The sequence below is a fragment of the Diorhabda carinulata genome, chromosome 9 (genome assembly GCF_026250575.1).
Source record: "Diorhabda carinulata isolate Delta chromosome 9, icDioCari1.1, whole genome shotgun sequence".
NCBI classification, from domain to species: domain Eukaryota; kingdom Metazoa; phylum Arthropoda; class Insecta; order Coleoptera; family Chrysomelidae; genus Diorhabda; species Diorhabda carinulata.
Genome location: NC_079468.1, coordinates 17,323,787 through 17,350,688, shown reverse-complemented (window position 1 = coordinate 17,350,688; position 26,902 = coordinate 17,323,787). Strand labels below are relative to the sequence as shown.

The 26,902-nt window shown below is 32.5% G+C and overlaps 1 protein-coding gene across 8 annotated transcripts in view; it reads left to right on the top strand.

The window, feature by feature from the left end:
• LOC130898193 (kalirin) overlaps nucleotides 1-26,902 on the top strand; it is a 372,700-nt gene that overhangs the window by 41,973 nt on the left and 303,825 nt on the right. For 7 of the 8 annotated variants that reach the window (XR_009059842.1, XR_009059843.1, XR_009059844.1 and 4 more), the window contains exons 7-11: nucleotides 324-589; nucleotides 641-821; nucleotides 5,156-5,239; nucleotides 6,239-6,433; nucleotides 7,313-7,435. Coding sequence is in view for 4 of the 8 variants with exons in the window: in XM_057807288.1 (XP_057663271.1) it covers nucleotides 324-589; nucleotides 641-821; nucleotides 5,156-5,239; nucleotides 6,239-6,433; nucleotides 7,313-7,435 (849 nt within the window). In the remaining 4 variants the exon portion in view is untranslated. Of the gene's footprint in view, nucleotides 1-323; nucleotides 590-640; nucleotides 822-5,155; nucleotides 5,240-6,238; nucleotides 6,434-7,312; nucleotides 7,436-11,946; nucleotides 12,247-26,902 lie in introns of those variants that run through there. The other variant, XM_057807289.1, reaches the window with a different exon arrangement.

Below are 26,902 nucleotides of genomic sequence, written 5' to 3'. Positions count from 1 at the left end.
CACGCTATATGTCACGGCCTCACTGAAATGTTTAAACTACTTTCAAAATTTTTGAAATTTTAATAATTTTTTTCTCTATATATATTGATCAAAGAATTAAAAAAATATATAATAAAAGCTGGATATAAACTATCCAGAACTATTTTTTCTCAAACCATTCAAGTACCCTATTGAATGAATCATTTATTCCAATATTGATCTTTAATAATCACCTCAATATAACAATCAATATCCAAAACCACCTCTATTATCTAACCAGCATACAATTACGTGATATTTTATAATTTAAGTATTGGTTTAATATCACGATTTTTTTCTTTTAGATGTTTGAGTGGATCTGCCACAACAAAGACGTCTTCCTTCTTAATTACGTAGAAATAGGCCACACTTACCAGCTAGCGAAGCAACTTCAAGAAGAACATCAACATTTTACAATGAGTTCAATGAACGTTTACGTGAATATTAATCGTATACTTTCGGTCGCGTCGCGTCTTATCGAAGGCGGTCATTATGCCGCGTCGCATATACGCTCGGTTGCCGGACGGTTAGATCGTACGTGGAAAGATTTTGCAGCTGGATTAGATGAAAGGTAAGATTTGGAAGCATCGTTTGTATTCCGCTCATTCATTCATTGTTTTAGAACTGCGGTGTTGGCATTGTCTGTGATTTTTCACCATAAGGCGGAACAATATGTGGAGAATGTGCCTTCATGGAAATCTGCATCAGAAACAGGGAATATCCCTTCAGAGATTATGATGTTGGAAAATTCGATACACCAACATCAAAACTTATACGAATCTATGTGTCAAGCATATACAGAGGTAATACTAACGCTGTACTATCAAATGAAAAACTGGGAGGTCAAAGGTTTTAAATTGCGAATCGAAATTTTCTTTCAAATGAAAAGGTTTATGAATGTATGTATTCAGATATATATGTAGGAAAATGTGATTCAAATAAGTACGTGAATTCCCGAATTGAATGTAACATTAAAAAGTATTCTTGAGAGTGATATTGTTTTTTGTGTAGTGCTGAGGAATTGTTACAATATTGACATTTATTTTCGAATGTTGTTGCGGGTTGATGATTCAAAATAAAACTGTCCAATAGTTTTTCTAAAATGCTAACGTTTCGGGAGGAGGATAAATTACAAGACAGCAATTTCTGTTCCAAGTGGCAGAAGAACTTGCTATCCAATACCATCAAATGCTCAGTAAAGAAAATCAACCAATGCCCATCGCAAGTATAAGTTCAGATTTCCGTAAACGGAAAACACTTTAGATAAGGTATTGTAAAGATAATAAGACAAACAAAATCTGTCTAAAATGTAAAAAGTACTTATGCGGAAAATGTACAGTTGAGAAGCCCATTTGTAATAAATGCGACGAAGAAGAAGAAAATGTATATTATGTACTCTTGAATAAAAGAAAATAGCTGGCTATTGGTCTCCATTCAATATTGAAAAATATAACTTGTGAAAGACCGGGTACTTGACCGGCTACGGTAGGAATACTGTTAATATACGTTATTTTGAAGTGTCCGAAATAGATATATAAAAAATTTTTTAAGACCCTGCCTAAGGTAGCACTGAAAGAATTATTAAACCAATAAAAGAGTCGTCGACTCTCGGCGCATTTTTTACCGTTAGCGATCAGTAAATATTAAGAAGAATTTATAAAACGAAGTTTTATTTCCTTTATTCCTTCATTGTTTTTTGACAGTTCTCATAATAATTGGTTTATGAAATGGAAAATGATCTCAAATGACATGAGTTGACGTCCATTAAAAATATGCTCCATTAAGATCAATTCACTTTTGCACACATTAATTATTGAAGCATTTTTACCAATTCCAAATATTTGATACAATAAAATTATCTCTTTAAGTGGTTGCCCAAAACACTAGATTTATCTCCAATTGATTTCTTTTGGGATTACGAAAACGCTGTGGGTCGCAATTAGCAATTCTCTTATCATCATGTGTATTCATTTAAACAGTTATATATGTCTTAATAAAAATTACAGTGTTAATAGGACCTTTCACCTAGTTTTTTGTTTGAATATTGAAAGTCTGTTCAATTATAAAATAATTTTGTAGTTTACATTGCCTTTCCAATAATATTAATATAGTAAATATGAGAATTTTCGATATAATATTAACATAGTTTATATGTTAGGTATATAATTCCTACCAGTCGTTACTGAACGGACTGGATTTGATGTTACAAGTATGCCATAATTTACCCATCAGTATTGAAGAATCGGAAAAGGATCTAAAACCAACGAACGTAATCATTATAAAATGAATTTAAGAATGAGGGTGTTGGGGTCCTATCGAATCTACTTCTAAAATAATAAATTAATGATATGTAATCCTGGTGCTAACTTTTTCTCTCATCTCTCATCATAATCACGCCCCTTAAATAAAGTAAATATAATAGGAAAGTGAGAGATTTACTTTTTGTAAGTTAAATGCAAATTTCTCGTACAAAACCAATCAGCGAGATCTAAGAAAAATGTAAGGCTTACTTAATTCTAAATTTGTTGGGACAAATCAAATCAATTATTTACCCAGATATAGAAGTTGAAATTTCACTATTCATCTTGACAATTTTCATTTAATTTAATGAAATACTGCTGCCGCACAACCTTTAGGTAAAGACACAGCTGTTGTAGAATTCGGGAGGTTGTCAACTAGCTATTAAACATTTTCTTCCTCTATTTTTTCATGTTTCTCAAACCTAGCACCAAGAACTTGTTTCTCTTGTAAGGTTGTCGTATACCAAACAAATTTTCATCATAATCTATTATATCATGGCCGATATTGATTCAGAAGACGTTCAAGTGTCTAATTTCCTTGCAGAAAGCTGTCAGTAGATGTAACTTCTTATCCCTTAGTAATAGTTTTAAAGATCTCGGGTTTCTTTGCTCTTGAAGAGGTCATCAAAACTCATGTTAAACATTAAGTTTTTCGTCAAAAATATCATTTATAGGTTTAGTAGTGATTGTCGGGGTTCAGAGAGCTTAACTCTCTACAATTGAAAATTGAACATAGTGAACAACTTCAGACTAGTGGAGAATCAGTAATCTAAAAGTGCCTTCAATCAAAAGCAAACATCAAAGTCATGATCTTTGGTTATTGTCGATTATGAGGGTGTAGTGTAATCCGAATTTCTTCCAAGGAGTATAACTAAACTCCGAATTATTGAAACGTTTCCAAAACGATGTGCTATATTACCAAAAACAGGGCTCACAGCTTTCTTCTTTTACATGATGATGCGCCGAATCACAAGACGCGTTTTTTACGTCACTTCATGTCTTCCAGTCTATATTTGCTTTCGTCACCAGATTTATTAATTTGCTTCTTCTTGCTTTTCCTTAAAACCATGTGCTAATAAAGAAACGTTTTGACGTTGAGATGTGTGTTACCTTTTTATGTTACCTTTTTAATATTTTTAATAATCCGAATCACTTTGCAATCAAATGAATAGTGCTTAACATATACATAGTTATGTGTATTATTAGACTGAAAGCTTAAAGTAAAGTAAATTGCTTCTTAAATTACAATGGAAGACATCTAACGTAAAAACTAATAAAGGTTCATTCTGATATCTTCCACAGGGAAGGACAATAGTTAACAAAGATTTTCTGCTATTCAAAATAGACAGGCACCAGGATTATATAAAAGTAGATTAATTTACGACCTAAGAACTATATCTTCAACTAATTTTAAACGAATTTAAACAGAAAAGAGGTCGAGTTATATTAGATTTTCTGAAATTAAAATGTTCTAACAGATCTTGCGTCTTGGAGCACACTTAATATAAATTATAATTTTCCACGGCCTCTTTAAAAACTCCATAATCTGAAATTACTGAAATTCTTTTCCTGAAAACGGAATATATTTATTGAATATAAAATATTCATCCCATAAATATATATTAGTTATTTCTTTTGATACTTTTATTTCTGCCTCTTTTCTGATGCTAGAAAAATCTGTGCATGTTTTTATAAACAATTTAATTTTAATTATAATACTCTCAGTAAGATGGGTAAAAAAAATCAACAATTTTTTTACAACCGTCATGAAAAAATGGGTTACTAGACACCTTAAAAAAAATTCTCACCAAATATGAGCTCTTAATTCCATTAGCAGCATCGCAGTACCAATAGAAAAAAATTCATACCTCATAATTAATTGATTGCACAGAAAAATGTTTTTGAGAAAATTTGTAGCAAATTTGATGCTTCACAAAAAAGGTGTCTTATATATTTTCCGTAAAACTCTTCCTTGATTGATATTGAAAATTTAAGTTTGATTATTTTGAGTCAAATGTCATTTTTTTATTAATTTTATTACTCGACAAGGCATGGCTGTTAAAAAGTGCGCAATAGAAATTTTTGTAGGAAATCAACTGCTCTATAAAAGTGGTATCACTATTTTGATTTGATTATGGTTCTTGAATATCATTATTAAGCAGTTTTAATGATTTATGATCTACAATATCCAATAATGCTTTGAGTTCATTCTGAAATCCTATTACATTTTTGTTTTATGCTGATGATTTATTTTTCGTACAAAACATTTTTGTAATTTTAACCATCGTTTACGATAACAAAGAATTTAATATTACATTAATTGAACCATTGAAAATTTTTATAATAATATTTATATTAATGACAAAAAATTAAATTTGTATGAAAGTCAAGAATTAAATTGAGTTTCGATTATTCAATCAAAAACTCTTGAAATCGGTAGGATGATGATGAATATCTTTTTGAATACTTGATTTAATTGCCAAAACATAAGATAACTTTAATAAAAAATTGACATTTGACTTGAAATAATCAAACTTAAATCTTTAATATCATTCAAATGGTGGGGTTTACCGAAAACATATAACATACCTTTTTTGTAGAACATTTGCCACAGAATTGTTCAAAAACATTAATGATGAGATATGAATTTTTTTCTATCGGACTGCGATGCTGCTATTGGAATTAAGAGCTCCTATTTGGTGAGAACTTTTTTAAGGTTTCTGGCAACGCATTTTTCCTTGTTAGTTGGTTTTTTTCATCCCACCCTAACCCCCAGTTCATTTTCCTCTATCTGTATGTAGAATAAATATATTGAAGGTGTTGGTTTTTGGTGACAGGTTCATAGTACCAGTAAGAAACTACTTTATCAGTTGGACCACTTAGTTCAGGTCTGCAATCAACCTGGGAAGGATAAAAAACATGTAAATACAACTTTCTATCTATATATTTAGTTCATTAATTTTATTGCATTTAACACTAATGTTTATAATTATTTTAATGTTGATATGATTTCAAATATAAACGCAGATTTTTGACAGTCTGCATGTTTTTAAAAGCCTTAATACAATTTTTAGGGAGATAGTTTTAACAAGGAGTTTGTTGGTCAGATTTTTTTGAAATCAATGTATACAATTTAATAATTAAAGTTCTATTTTTCTGCTACTGCTTACATTTCTTCTGTTTCCATTAATTACGATAAAACTTAGGTTCTGATTAATTATTATAAGCTTGAATATTCGAAATGGTGATATAATTAAATTATTGTTTCATTCACCAAGCAAAGAATTCTTTCATAATAAATTTAACTAATAATTTGTCAACAAATGCTTGCAAGTATCAAGGAACCATTGAATTTGTTAAAACTATACCTCATAAAACTTCTGCAATACTTTTAATAAAAAAAGCGGTAGTTTCTATTTTCTTATTACGTTTAAATTATTATGGTAAAGAGGTTTTTTTTATATCTAAGAATTTGGTTGCAAATAAAGAAGTTGTAAAACTTAGTGTGTCTTGAATCTTTGAAGTAACGCTATGATAAAAAATAAGCATTGATTCGACCTTAATTTTACTGCTAAGTAAAAATGTAGTTTTGTAATTTTTATGTCTAAAGTTCAAAAAGAAAGTAGAAACTATCTTATGTAGAAATTTCCAAAATGTGGAAACCTAATTGAAACTTATATTTAAATATAGCAAAAATTGTCTTTCATTTCCGTATATTTTTAATCGGCACAATTGAATGCTCTTATTCACCCCATATACACCATGAGTAGTTAATCATTCATCAGTTGTTTGTTCTGATATTTGGTATCTACTATTACCTTCCTTTGACTTATTAAATTAAAATTGGTTTCAATTTGGTTCTGTTCATCGGAATATTTTTTACAATTTATAGTTATAATAATGGATACGTTTCTTGATAGGGCGAAGGAACAAATTTTGAAAACAGACCAGGTGGTAATCCTGCTGCCGATTATAGCGAAGGAGCTAGTCACGTTTTAGCAGTAATACATCAAATTTTAAATCACCATAGAGCACTCGAGCAAAAATGGCACGCTAAAAAGATCAAACTTCATCAAAGGCTGGCATTGAGATTATTTCAAGAAGATGTTAAACAGGTAAAAAGTTATCTGTCATTTGTCTACCGTTGTTCATTAAACTATTCGCGAAAACTACGAAGAGGTGAACAATAAAGTCAGAATACGAACTAGTTTTGTTGTTTTACAAACAATAGAAAGTGTTATCTGAAATTTCAGTCTAGATAGTAAAATAATATACCTGTTTAAAGTGATTTTCTGATATAAAAACAAACACACATCCAAGTTGTTAACTGCCCATTCTAGTGGCCAATAAAACTCTTGTACACCTTTTTGGTAGATAATAATCAAGTCTCTTCCTCCCGTACTTACATTTCCAATCTTCAACAATGTCATTCAGATTGTTATCTCATGAGGCTGGGAAGTTAGACCTGACGTTCGTGGACTTAAACTCTAATGGTTTTTGCTCCTTCTAGGCCACATAATACTATATGTCCTGCTTTAAAAACCGCTTCACTTTCTTTTAGAGGTCTGCTTATGACTCCAATATATTCCATGATGTTAAAAAGGGTTATTCGAATTCTTAAACACAACTTTTTGTTCTAACCACACAAACACGTTTGGGAAATAACGGAAATTACAAGAATAGAGGAAAACCTTATCAAAATCACTAAAAACACATAAAAAACTAAACATTATCAAACACCTTTACAGATTGTACTGTTGTTCACCGCTATAGAAGCCAAATTCAGCGCCATCCAGTGACACCTATTTTAAATTCAGTTTGTAGCGTCAACAGTGGTTAAACTAAACAGTATACATCAAATTATTGGAGACACTGATATATTTTTTTTCGGATATTTCTTCTTCAAAGTGTCTTACTTATTGTATAATCTATTTAAATAGCAGAATTTTCTATTTTAACTAACTGTTCTAATAGTTAATTTTTTCATATTTAAGGTATTGGATTGGTTAGCAAATCATGGGGAAGTATTTATTAGGAAAAATACCGGCATTGGGCGGAATCTTCAGAAAGCTAGAGTTTACCAAAAAAGTCACGAACACTTTGAAAATGTAGCACAGGTAAGTGATATCAATATATATTTTATTTTATAAGGCTTTTGTCTACAAAGAATATCCTTCGTAGAATAAATTCAAGTTAAAACACACTATCTCGAATATTGTGTGTTACATTATATTCTAGTTTTTATTTTAGTTTACCGAAAGTGAGAGACAGTATATACAAACAAAACTGTCAGTTTTATGAAGAATTTTAGTAAAATTTCCACGTATCTATTTTGATTCTTTGAAAAATGTTAATATACAAACATGTCTATACATTTATCTGAAGGAAATGAGTAAAGAAACTCGTCTTGGTGGCGAAGAGGAGGTTTGAGAAACTATAACCCACTTTCTAAACGGCTTTTTTCTTTCGAAAATAAGTTCCTGAATATAAATGTTTGATGGAGACGCTTCGGTAGCTTGTGAAACTGATTTTGAATCTGTCATTATAGCAACAGTTTGAACTAGATTTAGTAGGCACCATACTAAGCATTGTTTTTTGCTGAAACTGAAAAAAAAATTGGAATTCTAAATTTTTTAACATGATTTATATTTGAAACAAAAAAATGCTGCTCCTGTTCCATAGACTAATTTAGACCCATCTGTAAATATATTAGTTACATTGTCTCCGAAATCATTCAGTATGGTTGTAAGTATTAAGTTATTTATTTATACAGTATTTTTGTAACCATATTTATTCAGGTAATTTGGTGACTATTCAAGATATCATAATTGGTATTTATCAAATCCACTGCCAAAAGAAAAGATGATTTTATTCTCCAGTAGGGTGTTGTAAGATTACAAATATATACTAAGGCAATTTTTTGCATCATTTCCGTATTAAAAGTTCTATATTTAATCATTTATTTCTCAGCTAAATATTGTCTACGAATATTTAATGATGATTCTTGATTTTTGCCAAAACTGCTTGGTTAGGAGAAGACATCATAAGCCCCATACAAATTTTCAATGCTTTTTATTGAATACAGTCAATTCTTCGATTCGTAGATTGTAGAATGTATACGCAGGGTAATTATAATATTTCAATTTTGATGGCGTAGTTAAAATGGTGCACAGAATGAACGCGAACCATGGGGCTGATTCGCTAGTAAACATAACCTTAAAAGTGTATGTATAAAAAGGAATTGGAAGGTTATCAACGATTTTTGATTATTGTTAATGTATTATATACTTACTTTACTGTATGAAATATGTAGATAAATCTAGAATGAGTTTTATGTATGGAATGCCTCAATTATCTCTTGCTGCTTGTACGATTTTTATAAATTTTTGTGCGCAAGGATCTTGTGATACTCCCGGTATTATGGTGGTAACTACATTGTTGTCGGATCTTTCTTTTTTCAGGAACTTTGTTATTTCAAATGGGATCCCCATGTATATTTTTCGCTTTTCGAAATGTTCCTTATACCTAAACGCCAAACTAAAATAATACATTCAGGTGGCTACGACTGCTACAATAACAAATTTGACGTTTCAATAAATTATTATTTCTAAAGTTTATTGAAAGTCACAATGGATCGTTTATCTGAAAACGAACGAATTAATATTTGAATTATATTAAGATATGGTAATAAGCGTAGAAGTCAACAAGAAACGTGTAATATTTTTAATAATTTATATCCTAACCGAAATCCCATAACAAGATCTACTATCAGTAAATTAGTAAAAAAGTTTAACGAAACTGGTTCAGTGAAAGATTTATCCAAATCAGGGCACAGAAAAACTTAAGATGTTTGTGTCCTGTTAGAAGTTCCATCCATACAAAGTAAAGTTGGTTCAAGAGTTGTCAGATGACGATTTTGAATCTACTATTGGAGTGTATATCCAGTGAAGAATCTTCGGTGAATGATCCCGTAACCGTAATAATTTTCCTATCTAGAAAAAAATGTCAGACCAGTTCTCTTTAGGAAAATCATTTAGACCGTACAAAAAAACTACCACAGACTAAAAAGTAATCAACGACAACAATTAATATAAATATAAATTCATTAAAAATAGTTTCATTTCATTATTCAATACAAATCTAACCTTTCTAACGTTAACACAAAAATCAACAGAATGTTGTAAACTTGCACGTCTTTTGTTCTCCCTTTCTACCTACCCCTAAAAATATAACACAATTGCTGTGTTCATTTACCTTACATAGTTAATCTTTAGAAACGTTATTATATAGCCCCTGTACATTTTCATTTGTTGTACATTATCTTTTTACCAGTGTTTATCTTTACCGATCATTCCCTGCATCAATTGAATATTTGCCTCCGCATAAGGACAAAACTTTGTTCATTTATATTTTAACTTTTCATCTGTTTCGGCGAACTATTTGATGGATATCTACAACAAAGTGGAAGATAATTTTTTTATGTCCGTATAACAAAAGTTCAAACATTTCGAGAATTGACCCTCAGACTTGATCCTAAACAAAACCTGCTCGGTCACGGTCTTGGAATCCCGACATCCTCGAGAATAATCATAATACTGGACTATAATCGACAACTGCACCAAAGACTCTTTTTTAATCTTTGGATTCAACTTGTTGATTTTACCGTTAACTTTAATACATAATAATAATAATAATAATAATAATAATAATAAACAATTTTAGTAATTTTTTGCAAAAATGGCCAAATTAGATTAACTTAGTAAATGAATTATCGCAGAAAGTGTAATTGTCTTCATAGGCGCTACAGAGCGCTTGTAAATACATTGATGGTACAATAGATTAAAATAAATAGTATGTAATGAGGAAATACGAGGTGCAATAAAAAAAATAGTGTAAACAAATTTTTATATCAGCTACTTACGCTGCATCTATTTAAAACTAGTATGTCTCATATGCCCTCGTGTGTTGTACACAATTCGATGGAAAGGGACTCGTACGCTCACGTGCTGTTTCAATCGAGTATCGCTTTGTTTATAATGTTCACACTCGTATGACATTTGTCACCTTATCTTATTGTCTATTATAACATTTCACACTGGAAATTACAGGTTGTTCATTAAGTTTTGTCGTTCGAAAAGGAAAATACGATTGTAAAATTTGAAAGAATTTCCACGTCCGATATTGCCTCTTCTTGAAATGAAAATTGTTTTTCGACACTTGAGAAGTCAGAAGAAGATAAATCTTGCGTATTTAGCGTAGATCTTACAATAGATAGTTCTCCAATTCACCCAATGTGAGATAATTTTTAAGCTACGTGAGACAATACTTGGTAGTTCAGGTATTTTTCCATGAATTTTCACAACTACTTTATCCGAAACATTAAACTAATACTATAGGTTTATTCTTTGACTAAACTGAAGGTAATTCACAAGAAAAAATTCCTTTTGCACACCTCATAAGAGACATTGACATCTTATTGTTCAATTTGTGGAGCCTATCTCGCTAAGGAGTCGATGTAGAAAGTTCGAAGGAACCTACGAGGTCTAGCTATTAAATAACGAGACTGGTTTTATTATAAAAATTATTCTACATTCGAATTCTCTCCTCCCCTCGCCACATACCTTTCCATACGTTTTTTTCCATTAGATCGAAGCGGTGCTGGAAGTCTTCTTTGGTGAGCGCCTTTAGGGCGTTTTTTGCTTTAGCGCTTCCACCGACTCAAATCGGGTGACTTTCAAAGTAGATCTTTTTCTAACCTTTCAAGGAAATCTGAGCAGACCCGTTGACGCAAGAGCTTTTAGTCAGGATTCAGATTTTTTGGCACCAACTTCTCACACAATTTTGTCATGTGTAAATCCTCTTGTAAAGTTTTTCTAGCCGTTTCTTTATCGGCGTTTACAGCCTCGGAAACCATCAGGATGCTCATTCGAGGATCTGCACGCACAATTTGGTTGATTTTGGTCACTGTTTCCGGAGTTGAAACAGTCACAGGGCGACCTGAGCGCTGGTCGTCTTCGGTGCTCTCTCGGCTCTAACTAAAGCGCTTACACCACTCTAAAACACGCGCACGAGATAGAGAATTGTCCCCATAGGCCTCTTGCAACAATTTATAGCACTCAGCCGGAGTTTTTTTTTTCAATTTAACTAGAAAAAACACGTTCGTGTCAAACCGCTATTGCACAAATACTATAATAGTGACGGAAACGTGTTTTGGGACATGCATAGACGAGATATCTCCTATCTATGTTATCTCTTATCAGTAGTTTGGCGATTGTAATCAGAAAAAAATACTACCAAACTGGCTTCTGCCTTTTTAGATCCCTTGAGGAATACAGAGAGTCTTGTCAATCAAATTTAAAATCTACTAAATTCCAATTAAATATCTTTGAATCTTTTATTATTTTGGTGGTTATAAAAAATTGGTATTCTTGTTGTTACTACGTTAAGAGATTATTTTTCACGTTCGCATCCAGTTGTCCGCGACAAAATAAAACAAAACATTGAATGAGGCATGACGCATCCTACAAGTCGTTGTAGACACCGCCACGAAACGCGAAATCTCTCCGCGATATGCGCGCGTCGTAACAACCTGCTAGCTAGCTCCCGAACTGCAACTTTTCTTGCTGTTGTCGACTGCTACAACCCGCCTCCAACGGCCAACGAGTTCCTAACAGTTTCACGCAACGTCTCATCTGAAAGTGTACGAAACGTCGCGATTGGATTTTTTTTTCGCGCGCCCGGCAAACGAATTTTGATTATTTTTCAAATATAGTGAGTGCTTACAAAAATTTACCGATGGTAGATTAATTAGTGTTTTACTAGCTTAAGAAATTTATGTGGATTGTGCTTTGGACTGTTTTTATGTTTACACCCGTGAAACTGTTTTATTATTACAAAACACTATCCCAATTACAAGTTATTTTCTATGGTAACGTATTTTCACAGAAATTTTTCTGAAACATTTCATTAAAACATAAAACCAAATATGAGCAATATTTGGTTTTATGTTTTACGAAAAACATTGTTTCTTTAATTTTTTATTTCTTACACCTTTTGATATATTAATGCGTCTAAATGTTCTTGAGATGTAAGGACTGAGAAAAAATTAAAATTTTCTTATTAGAACAAAAATGTATTTTAATTTTATTCTTATCTTAATGTTCTTGATTTAGGTGATCTATTGATCAATGTAAGTTGTCAGTGTCAATATCATATTTTGATAAAGACTTGAAATTAGTCGAAACGTCAATTTTTTTTATGAATCTTTCAAAAATTATTAAAAAAACCAATTTTAATACAGAAGATATCTAAAATCAACTACATTTAGAAACATTAAAATCATTGTTTTCAGCCGCAGTTTTTTTGAAATTTTTAATTTACAATGTTGTCAAGTTAAATATATATCTGATTTTTTCGGAATTTGCACACGTATATAGAATCAGTGTCCCTTTTAAAAGTATTTCAAGCTATAATAAAAGTCAAAATATTTATCCAAGTTTAAGAATTAAAATGATGAGTTATTGAATTAAGTTCTTGTTACATTATATCCTACGTATAACTCTTAATATTCGCTACATTTCGAAAAGATTTCCTATTTCACCCAATCAAATATTTTTTAACAATGTATTAGATAATGAAACTAATTTTAAGGGTATTTTGATATAAATACAGCTGCTGTTATTTCCTTCCAATGGAATAATTTGAAAAGTATTTCCTTACGACCATTTGCAAAAAATTTTGGATTTCTTATGATTCACGTAATTAAAAAAGTACAAAATTCTATCTGTGTATTGAAATATTTCCACATATGCATGAAAACGTTAGTAAACTGGAGAAAAGTATTTTTTTTCTAAATTAACAATGCCTAAAAGGCCGATGAGTAGTAACCATGTTTAGTTCCCAGAAGATTAAAAATAAAAGTATGACTATTGAATGCTATTTGAAAAATTTGTAAAATCCAAAAAATAGATAAAACAAGTGTTGAAGAAGAGTGCGGGAAGATCATTCAAACAATTCCATTCCAATCTCATTTAGCGAAACTGGATATTGATATTGGCAGTTCGAGGTAACTGTTCCATATATCGGCAAGTTCACGGCGGCGATTTTTTGGGATGCGCGTGGTATAATTGTCATTGACTATCTTGAAATAGGAAAAACTGTCAACGGCCAGTATTGTTCGAAGTTATTGCAACGTTTGAGAGAAGGAATAAGGCAAAAACGGCCGCATTTGGCTAAGAAGAAAGTGCTGTTCCATCAAGATAATGCACCAGCTTACACATCCTTTACTGCAATGACCAAAATTAATGAATTAAAGTTTGAATTGCCATCTCATGCATCCTATTAGCCAGATTTAGCCCCCTTTGCATTATTTTCTATTCCCAGACTTGAATAAATGGCTTGGTGGTCAAAGATTTTCCAACAATAAAGAGGTGATGTCGGCAGTTAATGGCTATTTCGAGGAGCTTGACGATTCTTATTATAAAAAGGGTTTCGAACTTATTGAACATCGCTGGAAAAAATGTATGGAACTAAACGAAGGTAATCCTCGTTTATAAGAAATAATGTGTAAAAATTTCAAATGGATAAACTTGAAACTCATATTTTTTTGTCAAGCTCAAGTGCTGGACTGACGCATCAACCTCTGACTGCCGCACGACTGACAGTTGTTTTTTGTAGCTAACAAACATACAATATTGTATGAGAACAATTTCACCTGAGATAAAATAACTTTAGAAAACTTTTCTTTCGCAACTAATGCGCACCCTCCGATGGTATTTAGGCTGACAGTCGGTTTCGTGATAAGGACCACAGCATACCGTATTAAACTCATCCGGGATGAAATTCCTCGGAAGAAAAGCCGCTGCCCCCTGGACTATAGTACATTTGGAAAACTCCTTGTCCGATTTGTACAACAACGGTAAAGTAAAGTGTGATGATAGGTAAGAGCCGTACAGAAGAGTATTTCGTTGGCATAAAATGTTAAAAAAGGCCCTGAAAGCGTGAAGGATTAAACATGAGGAGGGAGACCGGTCGAGGTGCGCACTGACGCTAACGCGTATCATAAACACCCTCTAATCTGCTAAGATAGTCGGTTATTGGTTTTAATGATAGCAGATGAACTAAATATTAACAGTGAAGTCGTTAGGAAGATTTTAACTCAAAATTTCGTGATGAGAAAGTTATGTATACTAATGGTACCAAACAACGGTTCAGTAAGCAAAACAACATCGAACGTCAATGTCAAAAAAGACTATTTGGAACGCGCAGAAAATGGTCACAATCTGCTCGATCCCACTTTCTCAGTGAAACGTTGACTACCAACAAATGTTTAAATACCAAAAAAAGCTCGTATAAACGAGTCGAAAGTGATAATGACACCGAACTGTTTTTTTGGAACCCGAGGGATGGTCCATAAGAAATTCGTTCTACCTGGATGGACCGTGGGTCGAATATTTTGTGGTGACGTATTAGATAAACTTCGAAAAAGGGTCAATGAGTGCCCTCAGATATCGCGACTAGTTGGGAGCTGCATCACGTCAATGAGTGTTACCCAGTTTTTAGCTTCCAGACTGTTTCCGTTGCTACCATAGCCGCCTTATTTGCCAGATCTATTACTCTTCCACTTTGTTTTCTTCCCCACCACCAAAAAGTCTTGAAAGGAATACATTTTGAATCGATTGAGGACATCCAAACCACTGTGACGAGGGCAAATATTTCCAGAATTTCTACAACACTTGGAAACATTTCTGGGCTAGTTGTTTTACTGCTGTGATCATGTCAACGAATAATTCCATAATAAATCACTCTCATTATGTGTCAGATGTTGTAGTTTATATGTTCTGCCGATATCAATTTATATGGAACAAATGTGAACCAAATAAATTTTTAAGTTTTGTTGTGTTATTCGTAAACAAGGCTCCAAAAATATTTGCTATAAACAAATTGTTAAAAAAAGTATAAATACGTTATGTAACAAAATAAAAAACAAAGCAAATAACCAGGAAATTCACAAATAAATAAACCTTGTTATTTTGTATAAAAAGGGTATTTGTTTTTATCGTTTTTGAATTGTCAATTAAGGAAGTTTATGGATACAATAATATATTCTTAACGTGCCTAAAAATTAATGTCAATTTTAGATAAATATATATTTCCTCGTTTGTTTAAATAAATCGATAAAACTATTTGTTTCTTAGACAAGTAGATAAAAGTAAAATTTAGTCCTATAAACATTTTTATGGAAAATATCATAAAATGATAACAAAATTTGAATCTATCTCGCCCTAAAGTATTTTCCATTTGCTATCAATTCGCTTATACCAAAGTTGAATTCATGACTGGAAACATTTCTGTAAAGGCCCCCATACACTACAGGTAAACACGACAATCTTAACCGGACAGTTAAAATTCCGCGTACATCGTCTTCAGAGACTGAAGGTAACGTTAACTTCGTTATCGACACGCGTATAAGACAGTGTAATTGTGAGTGTTGGTGTAGTGGTAATGTAAACAGTTTCAGGAGGACCCATGTGCACGAACGGCTTTGAGCGACTAAAAAATAGCGAGTTGAAAGCGAAATGTGTCATAATAAAAAAAAACATAAGACCATTTTCAGGTCTCTTTCTTCGCTTAGCTCTTTAATAGTCAAAAGCTTCTTTGAACGAACAGGTTTGTCCAATTTTGAACATCATCATCTGTTTTTGAAGACGAGCTGATCGCTCCTTGTTTCCAACTGACTAATTTTTAATTTGAATTCGGTCATACCAATTGCAAACATTCTTCAGTTTCACTACATTATCTCATAGACAGGTTTTAACATTTCGTAAGCTTCTTGGGCACATATTTGAAACAAAATGCTCCATGATCCAAGTTACACGATAGATACGATCTCACTAAAGCGGTATAGTAGCAGATTCATAAACAGTAACGTGTTGCTGTTGAAAATTTCATTCACCGTATTGTTGTTAACATCTTGTAGATTAAAGAGTCTTTAATGTATGCACTAGGGTAGGATACCAAATATCTTTATTGAATTTCGAGATTAATTTACATATTCTTCTTCTTTAAATTGCAAATAGGACCTGCTTGCATAGACTCCATTAGTAGTTAATTTTTATTCTATCATAAGTAGCGGAGAATTAGGCAGGGTGACACGCTCTCCCTAAAAGTGTTTACGTACCGGAAAATGCATATAATTAAATTTGTGACTCAATTTTTGTCCTCAAAATGATTCAAAATCAATGGAGATAAACTTAAAAAAGAATTGAGTAGTGTAAATATACTAAATTTGGAGAGCATCATATGCGTTTTAGTTCCACAATTTAAGTGACTAAACTTATCTCGGACATTGAATTAGAATAAATCTCGTCTTGTAATATTATCCAATTTCTTGTACAGGCTATATCATTTCTTTATTAGATATTTCTATTAACCTCTTGTAACCATAAATGCTAAAAAAGAATTTTTATGACTTTTTTATATACTTGAAAATAACACGTAATATTTGGAAAATACAGAAAAATAGAAGTATGACATATCCTTCACATTGAGCTAATATTTTTTTTTTCTATTCTATGGGGTATCTTGTAAGCAATTATTTTTTTGTTGTAACATAAAGCTACACCACATTTCTCACATACGGCTTGTGGAAACTCCTGTACACTTAGGGAATTTGCACTTAATCCTATTTTCTGACTAAGCTGACATGTGTCCTACTTGACGTACTACAGTAGGAGGAACTTGGTGCTTTTTGGCTTGAATGTCATTTTCAATTGAATTGTGGCTTTTGATTGGTTTTCTCTATCCAAGTTTGTACAAACTTTAAGCTATCTCGAGTCTGAAATCTACCGAAAATATCTTCATGGTTTCGTGATTTTTTAATCGCCGGTATAAAAGAGGCGCTTTTGCCATTGCGCGATCTAATAGATGGTAGAATACACTTACTTGCCATTTTTCACTTCGCACTAAGATTTTATAACTAAATCAACACCATCCATGTATTGATTATATTCGCTGACTATCAATGTTGATGTATCTCTTATTTGTTTGTGATAATGTCGAACTTGGTCTTTATGCATTTCACATTACGAAATTCGACACCATCCTAACAACTTTATTGTCTTTCCAAGCAACATTTGAAATTTCAGTACCATCAAAATTAGTTACAAATTCCACAGGATAACCACGCTCTTTTGCAGAATTTTCTCGAAAAAATCTAAGCCTTTGTAGTCCTCCACATCTCTTCATCCCTATTCCTCTTATTCCTTTTTCAATACGACCTTGAGAAATCAGATGTTTAATATATTATTGCTAACCACTCAGTATGTATGGTTATGTTTTGAAATAAAGCAATGGAAGCTTATTAATAATTTTTTTGGTGTACAAGCAAAGTCAAGAAATATTGAATGTATAAAAATAAATGGGTAAAAAGTCTCATACAATGCAGATATTGTAAATTATTTCAACCGATATTTTGTAGAAATAGTTGAAACTATTGATAACGAATTATTAGACTATAAAAATAATTTGGGCACAAACGAAACATTTAGGGAATTTATTAGTAAAAACTTGTATTTGAATAAGAGTTATAGTTCTTCCAATATAAGTTGCATATTATGAAAATTAGTTCGAAACCCTTGTCAATAATTTTGTTTGATCTACCAAAGGCGTAGATACCGTTGTTTAGTTGTATACCTTGCTACTTGCTACAATTGAATATTAAATTATATAACGTAAATAGACGAGTAGAATGTACCTGCCTGTAAGTGAGTTTGGTTTAAACAGGGTACCAGACATGAACTGAGCCTTTTTTGTACCTCATTCGTCTATTTGATGTTCGGTAGTCTTCTATCTGACGCAAATAATCTTGTCGCCATCGAACTATTTTTGACGATTCGATTATTGCCATCCGTTTTTTGTGTTTAAAACCACATGCTGACAAAACTTGATGCAATCTTTCTAAACTGGTATAATTGTGTTCTGGATAATCTGCTACATTTTCTGCATCACTTCTAATGTTGCAACCCTATTCTCCTTATATAAATTATAAAATGTCCTACGTATAAAATCTTGTGTAGCTTTGTCAACTGATTTCAGTTTTACTTCAAATGTTTTTCGGTTCTTTGATTGATCCACAGCTGTCTTTATTCTCACTTTCATTGTCTTCATTTGCCCATGGTCTAAAGAACGCCATATTTGTATTTAGTACAAGAAATTTATGAATTAAATAAACCTCATCAAGTCACGCCACTGCTTATCGCAGACTGTCTAGCAGGAATATTTCAAAGAAATTGTTTACATACGCTTTCCGACAGCTTCGTCCAATAGGCGGTGGAGATGATGAGTCCACGTGTTCAATGTTTACCGAATTTTATACGAGGAGTAAACATTATTTTTCATTTCTTATTTTGGTATGAGTGCCGTTCGTATTTATGAAATATTGATTGTTCCTCGCATACCTGTAGTCTGCAATTGATATTGGAAGACCTATAACTATGGGTGTTTTCCCAGCATAACTTGAAGTAAGTAAAGTCTGTCCTATTTATAAAACTGATGACAAATAATGAATTAGTCTGTCTGCGACTTTTGATTTTGTAAAGAAAGTGTTTAATATGGGCTTTAGATATAAGTTTTTTTGCATTAAAGAATCATACTTTAAGGGACGTAGCCAATATGTTAAATTGGGTAACACAAGGCTACATAATAATTACGGGGTACCTCAGGGTTTAGTCCTTGGACCACTGTTTTATTCTTTGTATGTACTTGACTTACAATTTACTAATCTTAAAGTACAGTACTACATATTTGCAGATTGTACATTATTAGTGTACACAGGTGAAAATGAAATTGAAGAACACATTAAAGAAGATCTTGATAATTATTGGCGTTGGCTGTTTCCTAACAAGTTAAATATAAATATTGATATAAGCAAATATACAGTTCTTAAACATAAAAACAAATAGGGAACAATTTTGATCTGAAAATTAATGAAACTCATTTATAAAATGAAAAAAAAATGCTACTCTTAAATATCTGGGACTGATTATACAAAGTGGCGCAAAAAGAATTTCAAACCAGTATAATTTGCTTTATTTTAACTACTTACAAAATAGACTCACATGAATACAATGTTTAGATTATTCAATTCATGACTTTGTTTATTGGGGCCTAGTGAAGCGGCGAAAACTTTGAAGAACCGACGCCCAAACTCTGTAACATTTTGTGGAGTTAGCGCCGTGCGACGAGGACCAGACGACATCTGCTTCATAACTGATCCAGTTGTGCGAAAAGAGGCAACCCAACGAAGTATTGTGTTGCAATCAGGTATCGAACCATTTCGTGGAACATTGAACTTTATGCGGAAAAGCCGTTGAACAGTAATAGATTCGGGATGCGCCACGGTCCACTGCGCTATTACTACTAAAACTAGAAACCCTAACCTACAAAAAACCAGCCCAGCTCCTCCCACTCTCACTACTCAACTCAATTTCATGCGTTTTTTGCGCCACCCGTTAGATGAATTTTTGAATGTGCAAATGTATATTAAGAAAGTAATAAATCCGCTAATTCCTGTCATTTATAGATAAAAAAATTATCTTTCTCTTAAGAGTAAGAAGCAAATATACTGAGCTTTCTTTCTATCCCATCTGAGGTATCTTTTAACCATTTGGGGAGCCTGTGGGAAAATAATTTCAATGAAATGCTAATCATGTAAAATCAATTTTTGGAAATTTTGTTTAATTATCAGTATCCCACACCAAATGTTTTACATGAAGAGTTGGAGATACCTAAATTAGAATCCTTATTACAACTTGAACAATGTAAACTTGTTTATAAAATATTGAATCACCTGCAAAATTCAAATACAAACTTTAATTCAAATAATGAAGAACACAGTTACAGTACAAGGTCAAATACAAACTTATATCTATCGCAAAACAGAACTAACATAGTTTTGAGTAATCCAAAATCTTTAATAATTTAAGTATTGAAGTTAAATTTGATAGTTCTTATCAAATCTTTATTAGGAGATGAAAATTTTCTTAAATACTTAGTAGATGCTGTGAGAAAATAGAATTAAGTTATGTTATAAAGTGCGTAGTGGGACAACTTAAGACTGTTTACTTAATTTATTTAAGTCTCGAGGTCAGAGCTTTAAAGCACTGATTTGAGATTCAAACAATTGTTAATACTTTTGTAAAGTGTTTAATTAATAAATAAAGTCGTTCCAAAAAAATGGCGTATGTTTACACCTCAACAAGCTATAAAACAAATCTGACATAAAAACTGAAGATAAAATTCAGTTATAGATATAAGAAATAGGACGTACTGTTGTCGAATGCTTCTTTAAATTTTAAATTCTACTTTTTTCTTTATTTTCCCTTTAATTTCAATACCATTATAAAAACCGAACTATGTATACCTACAACTCGAAAAGAATGAAAGAGTCTTATTGACCTTAAATGAAAAGATAATGAATGTAACGTAACGTAACGTAAATGACGTTCAGACAAGAGATTCCTTAGTAGATATTCCAAAATGAATAAATGACGAAAAAGGGCGAAAAATGAAATGCAGAAGATAAAAGCGTTGAAATAGGTGAACATGATGAAAAAAACGTACATCCATCATTGATCGAAGGAGTGTAATAATGGCATCGTTGATGTCACTCTAGAACTAAACAAAAAGCGAAAATACGAGCCCCGTCCCATTTCAGTTGGCCCACTTAGAAAAACTCGAAATTATTAAACTTTATTTTAAAATGCCAAAAAGTAGCTGTTAGTAAAATGCTTTAAACTTATAGTTTTACGTCTAAAATAGGTTTTGGATGAATATTGTCAAATATTTTTAATGATATTTAATACGGTGGAAATAGATAGGTCTTGTTGATAATAATTGTTTATGCATATACAAGGGTTCAATGTTTCCAAAATTGTGTTCAAAGTTTCATTAGGTCTAAAATGCGCAAATAGTAAAGTAGGTAGAGTATAATTTTTAAAATGGGTAGAGGAAAAGTTATTGATGAAAAAATTCGATTAATCATAATAAACTTATTCAAAAATGGGAACTCAGAAATCGGGAAAGTTGTAAACATGTCAAAATACAGTGTTCGAAATATAGTTCGCTTGTATAAAGCAAAGAAAATGATTCGATTGTCCCTAAACGCCGGTACGTAAGAAAATCGAAATTGTCAGACAAAGATAAACGAGCGTTAAAAAGAATAATTCAACAAAACCGACGTGCTAACTATGGTCAACTAAGTGTACTTTGGAGTAATGCAGTGGGTAGGCGGGTTTCAAGATCCACATGTCACAGAGAGGCTCAAAAATTAGGATTTCGGACATACAAGGTGAATTTTGTAACACCTTAGTTTAATGCATATTTTTCTAAATTTAAATTTTCTTTACATAGGCCAAGGAAAAGCCTTTATTGACTTAAATCCAAAAGAAAAATAGACTTAAATGGGCCAAAGAGCATACAAATTGGAATTTTGAACAGTGGAGCTGTATACATTGGAGTGATGAGTCTCGTTTTGACGTTTGCATGGGTGACGATCGAAGTAGAGTCACTCGACAAAAAAATGAAGCTTTCATCCAGATTGTTTGAAGCGAAAAGTAAAATTTCCGGCATCTGTGATGGTGTGGGGCTCGATATCTGCAAGACGAGTGGGAAAACTGCATTTCATAAACGGAATTGTCAATACTGAAAAGTACCTGGATATTTTAGAAGAATCATTGTTGCCAACAAGAGAAGTAACTTTAACCGCTGGGAAAGCCTTTATTTTTCAGCAAGATGGAACAGCATACCATAAGTCAAAAAAGGCTTTAAAATGGTTCTCAGACAACAATATTCCACTTTTAGAGTGGATTTCAAGTAGTCCAGATTTATCACCAATAGAAACACTATGGCAGTTGCGTGTAAATCCAGCTAGAACTGTCATGGAATTAAACGAAAGACTACAAGAAATTTGGTTTTACTCCCGAATACTGCCAGAATTTAATAAACACCATGCCTCAAAGAATTACAGCTGTTATTAAAAATAAAGGGGATGTTACGCAATGGTAACTTTTAAAAATTTTCTGATTACATTTGGTTTTTGTTTTTTTTTTTTTTGGTTTGTAATTATAACATATGTTAAGACCTGTAACTCTTGTAAAAGTATCTAAAATGTTTATAGAAAATATAAAGTGCTCAAAACGATTTGCCGGCTTTTAATAGCTGAAAAAGCAATAATTAGTAATTTTTTTCAATTGGGCCAACTGAAATGGGACGGGTCTCGTATAATTTCAATTGCAGCTCACAATTTTTGTTGGTGTAGATTCTATTAAACTTCCAAAAAACTTTTAATTAGTTCTTTCTTTGAAGTCTTAGTTCATAGAAAAAGAATAACGTAATATTTTATTTATTTTCTACCAAACAGGTCAATGGCCTCTTTACAAGGTTAAATATTGTAATTACATAATGTACCTACCTTTCTATTTATAATACAGTATGAGTCAATAGTAATAATTCTTTTTATTCGTTTTCTTTTCAATTTTATATACTAGATATTGCTAGTCAATTCTATCGACGAAATTAAAACCAAATACAGGCTCACAATAAACGCGCATAAAACCAAACTAATGGTCATAAGCAGACAACAACACGGCGAAGCTCAATTACTTGTTAATGGAAATAACATAGAGAGAGTCAATAAATTTAAATACCTTGGATGTATGTTAAATGAAAAATGGGATTGCGACGAGGAAGTTAAAATTCGGATAGCAACTGCAGTTTTTACAAAGTTTAAGTCCCCCTAAGCATTAGATTGAGGGTGTTAAAATGTTATATTTGGTGTGGAGACATGATCCTTGAAAGTGGATCCTATAACACAACGGTAACCGGGGTAAATTACCCCAAATTGGGTAAAAATGAAATTTTTATGAGTATAAATATATTAAACAAAGAATTGCAAGGAAAGAATATTAATATCATTTCAGCGAGAGAAATAGTGTCAGCGTTTGAACGAAATAGCTTCTTTTTCAAGGTTCAGATTACTTTCCAGATCTTGATACACGTACTGTCAGTTGGATTGTAGATCCTTAAATGTGAAATTGCTTTGATACCAGAAGAACCTTCAGGTTTTGCAGAAGCAATTCTTAAAACTCGATCTAATACTGAAGCACGTATTCAATTTGAGAGTAAACCAAATCTGTCGTCTTTTTGGATGTCAAAAGCTGCAAAGGCTTTCAAAATTGCACATGAAGAGGCGGTTAAAAAATTGCTGCCGTTTGGAACAACATATTTGTGCGAACAAGGCTTTTCAACTGTAATGAACATAAAAACTAAGAACAGAAATCGATTAAACGCCGAATACTGTATTCAAATCGCTCTTACATCCAAAAGTCCCAATCTTGAAGCAATTGTATCGAACATGAAACAACATCATTTCTCCAAAACGTGAAGGAAGAATGTTTTCAATTACAAAAAGTTCCCTGATCGCTGCTTTAACAGAATAGAAGCAATGGAAATGTGGCTGTTGCGCAGACTTCTGCGGATCCCTTGGACCAAGCACATGACGAATGAAGAAGTACTGAGGAGCGGGTGTTTAAAGATCGCGGTAATTAAACAACGAAAAGTATCTTATTTGGGACACATACTGCGAGGACCGAAATATTCAACTCTCAAGCTCATACTGACAGGAAAGATCGACAGAAGGAGAGGACTAGGGCGTAAACAACATTCCTGGCTACGGAGTATAAGAGACTGGTGTGGCATTCAGGGTTCGGCACCAATTTCTTCGTCTTACAGAAGAGGTTTGCCTTCAGATTATAGATTAGAAGTTTTGGACAAGAAAACACCTACACGCTGCAAAGTTTATGGTACTTGAAGAAGAAGATATTGCCATTTTTAACCTTCATTTATATTTTAAAAATTCATTAGAGTATCTAAAATTTCTTTAAATATTTAAATATTTTATATTTTCTTGAATAAATGATCGGGTATAAAGTACACATTATCGCCCGAGCGGGCATTATGAGCATAAACAGTTTTAAATCAACATATTTTTTAATAACAAAATATAAATTTACGTTTATAAATTATTTGATTAGATCTACATAGAATTCGCAATTGGGAAATGTTCCACTGATAGCTAAATTGCCTACAGCAAAAATAGATTCATGATTAATTTTCTGGGTCTTTAGTTTATGTGGAAAATTTTGAGATCAAGATGATTTTTTGGTTAGTACCTTTAGTTTTAAATAATCAATTTACAAAAATTATCAAGATCAATATTCTCATTTTCACTAAAGTCCTCTTTACCACCGAAGGCTCGGAAACATTTTTTGGATAGATCATTAAAGTACCCTAACAGCACAGTTTCGTTAATGTTTCCTACAGCATTTTTTGATATCCACTTTAAATATTCTTTGTCGGATTTTCTTAGGACTAAGTTTTGCTATTTCGTTGGGAATTTCAAACTTCTGTTCCATTCTTTATTCAACACATTAATTATTTTAATACCTATTTCCTTAACAACAAAAATGCAGACGATAATAATGACAACTGATATGACATAAACACTAAAAACACGCATATGAACCAAATAAACTTATGAATGAAATGAAATTTTGAACTGAGTAATTTTAATATTTAATTTAATAATTTCCTCAAATGCCCCGCTCTAAATTTCCTTCAATCTGCAGGATGTCTCTAAAGGATTGTAATATGAGTCGTCTATAGACTATTGGGATAAACATACGAGGCTCATCCAAGAAGTATCAATCATATGCCAGCCGAGCAGGTCCCGCCACATGATTGTAGCGAGGCTCGAGTTTTATAAAGTTCTTGCAAGCATTGCATAAAATCCTACGCAATTTACGACGTGCCATTCGAAACAAGAAGCGTAGAATGCTTATTGCAGGTTTTGTACTTGTCCATGACAATGCTTGTCCATATATGGCTCGACGCACGGCAGTAATTTTGATGGAGTTTGGCTGAAAGAAATTCCTGTCCTCCGATAAGTGTTGTGGCAACGGCGAAGACGGAGTCTGTCACTCGCTAGTTCTTTTTACAGACGGCAGTGTTTTACGACTAAACAAAAGTTTCTCCCACGATGTGGTAAATGTCTCAATTCTGTTGTTTGTTGAGCAATACTTGAAATATTGCTGCACTTGGTGCCGATAAATATGTTCCTGAAAGAGTTTTTAAATAAGAAAACTTGTTTTCTTAATATACAAAATGTTAATCCCAATTTGGTATTTGCTAGGAGGGGCTCTTGTTTACGTTGAAAATGATAGGGATTTCACTAGACAAACCACAAGTACTGTAAGGTTCTTCTAAGTTCTCTAATATGTTTTTTCTATTCTCTCTGCCTACTCGTGACAAAATTATCCATTGTAAACATGCTTTTATTAGTTTCACCTGTTAGTATGTTTGTGACTGACTCTTTAACCTCGATTTCAGCCTACTTTGAGCGATCAGATTTAATTCAAACTTGACAAAAACCGACGTCAATGCGTTAATTCGGTCAAAATATCCTATTATTTTTTATTCTTAGATAATTAAATTAGATTCGTCAGAATTCATAAATGTCTTTTTGTTGTATCCATTGCTTAGAGCTGTGAATAAAGACTCGCAAAATCGTGATGCTACTATCAATCATCTGTACATATTAAAGACGGGTTTGAACAAACAAATTGAACTAATTTCTTTGTCACTCCACCTCGTGGCCGACCTCTACTCCGTGCTTCAATTGTAGATTTATCCCTTCCCATTTTAACTAGTCTATCGTCTGCCATATATGTTGGTGCCATTGTTTCTTACGATGCGATATCCATTCGTCTAATGTTTCGCTTCTTTCTCGGCCCATTAATGTTTTCCCGAGATCCTCCTGAAACTTTTTATTTCTGTAGTCTCCAAGAGTTGCTTCGTTTTAGAAGTTTATGGCCTTGTTTCTAATGCAGAGGTCGTTATTGGTCTGCTTGTTGCTTTGGAAACTCGTGCCATTGTTTCTTGTCTTACCTTCGCTTAGAAGACATCCCGCGACTTTATTTGCTCTGGCTACTTGTCCTCTTACCTCGTTCCTACGTCCCCATAACTGGTTATGTCGATTCCAAGCTTCTTGGATTTCATTCTTTTCCTGTGTGATTAAAAGTATTAAATAATCTTTGAAGATCATCTTCATTTTGGTCACATATCATGGCGTCATCGATATAGCACAGGATTTTGATTTCTGAAACAAAAAAATACAGTTCACAAACTTTCTTTTAGAGTTAGTTCTACTAGAAAGCGGAGCACGACCTTTACCTACTCACTCCACGTTCAGAATTAGTTAAGGGCTCATATTTTACAACGCAAAAAATGCACTATTACTTGCCAAGTATCTGTAAACAAACAACAAGAATTTTGTGTTTAGTAAAGGAACTAGTAAAAAATCATAATAAGTGACATTGAGTCCTAAATTTCGATATCACCATTTTGAGCGAGTTAGGTAAATGGGGAAATGGAGAATTAAGGAAAGGGAAGGCCTACTTAGTAATTTTCGATAAAGGAAAATTGATTCGGATGACCCGGAATAGTAAAAAAAATCAGTCGCCGGACTG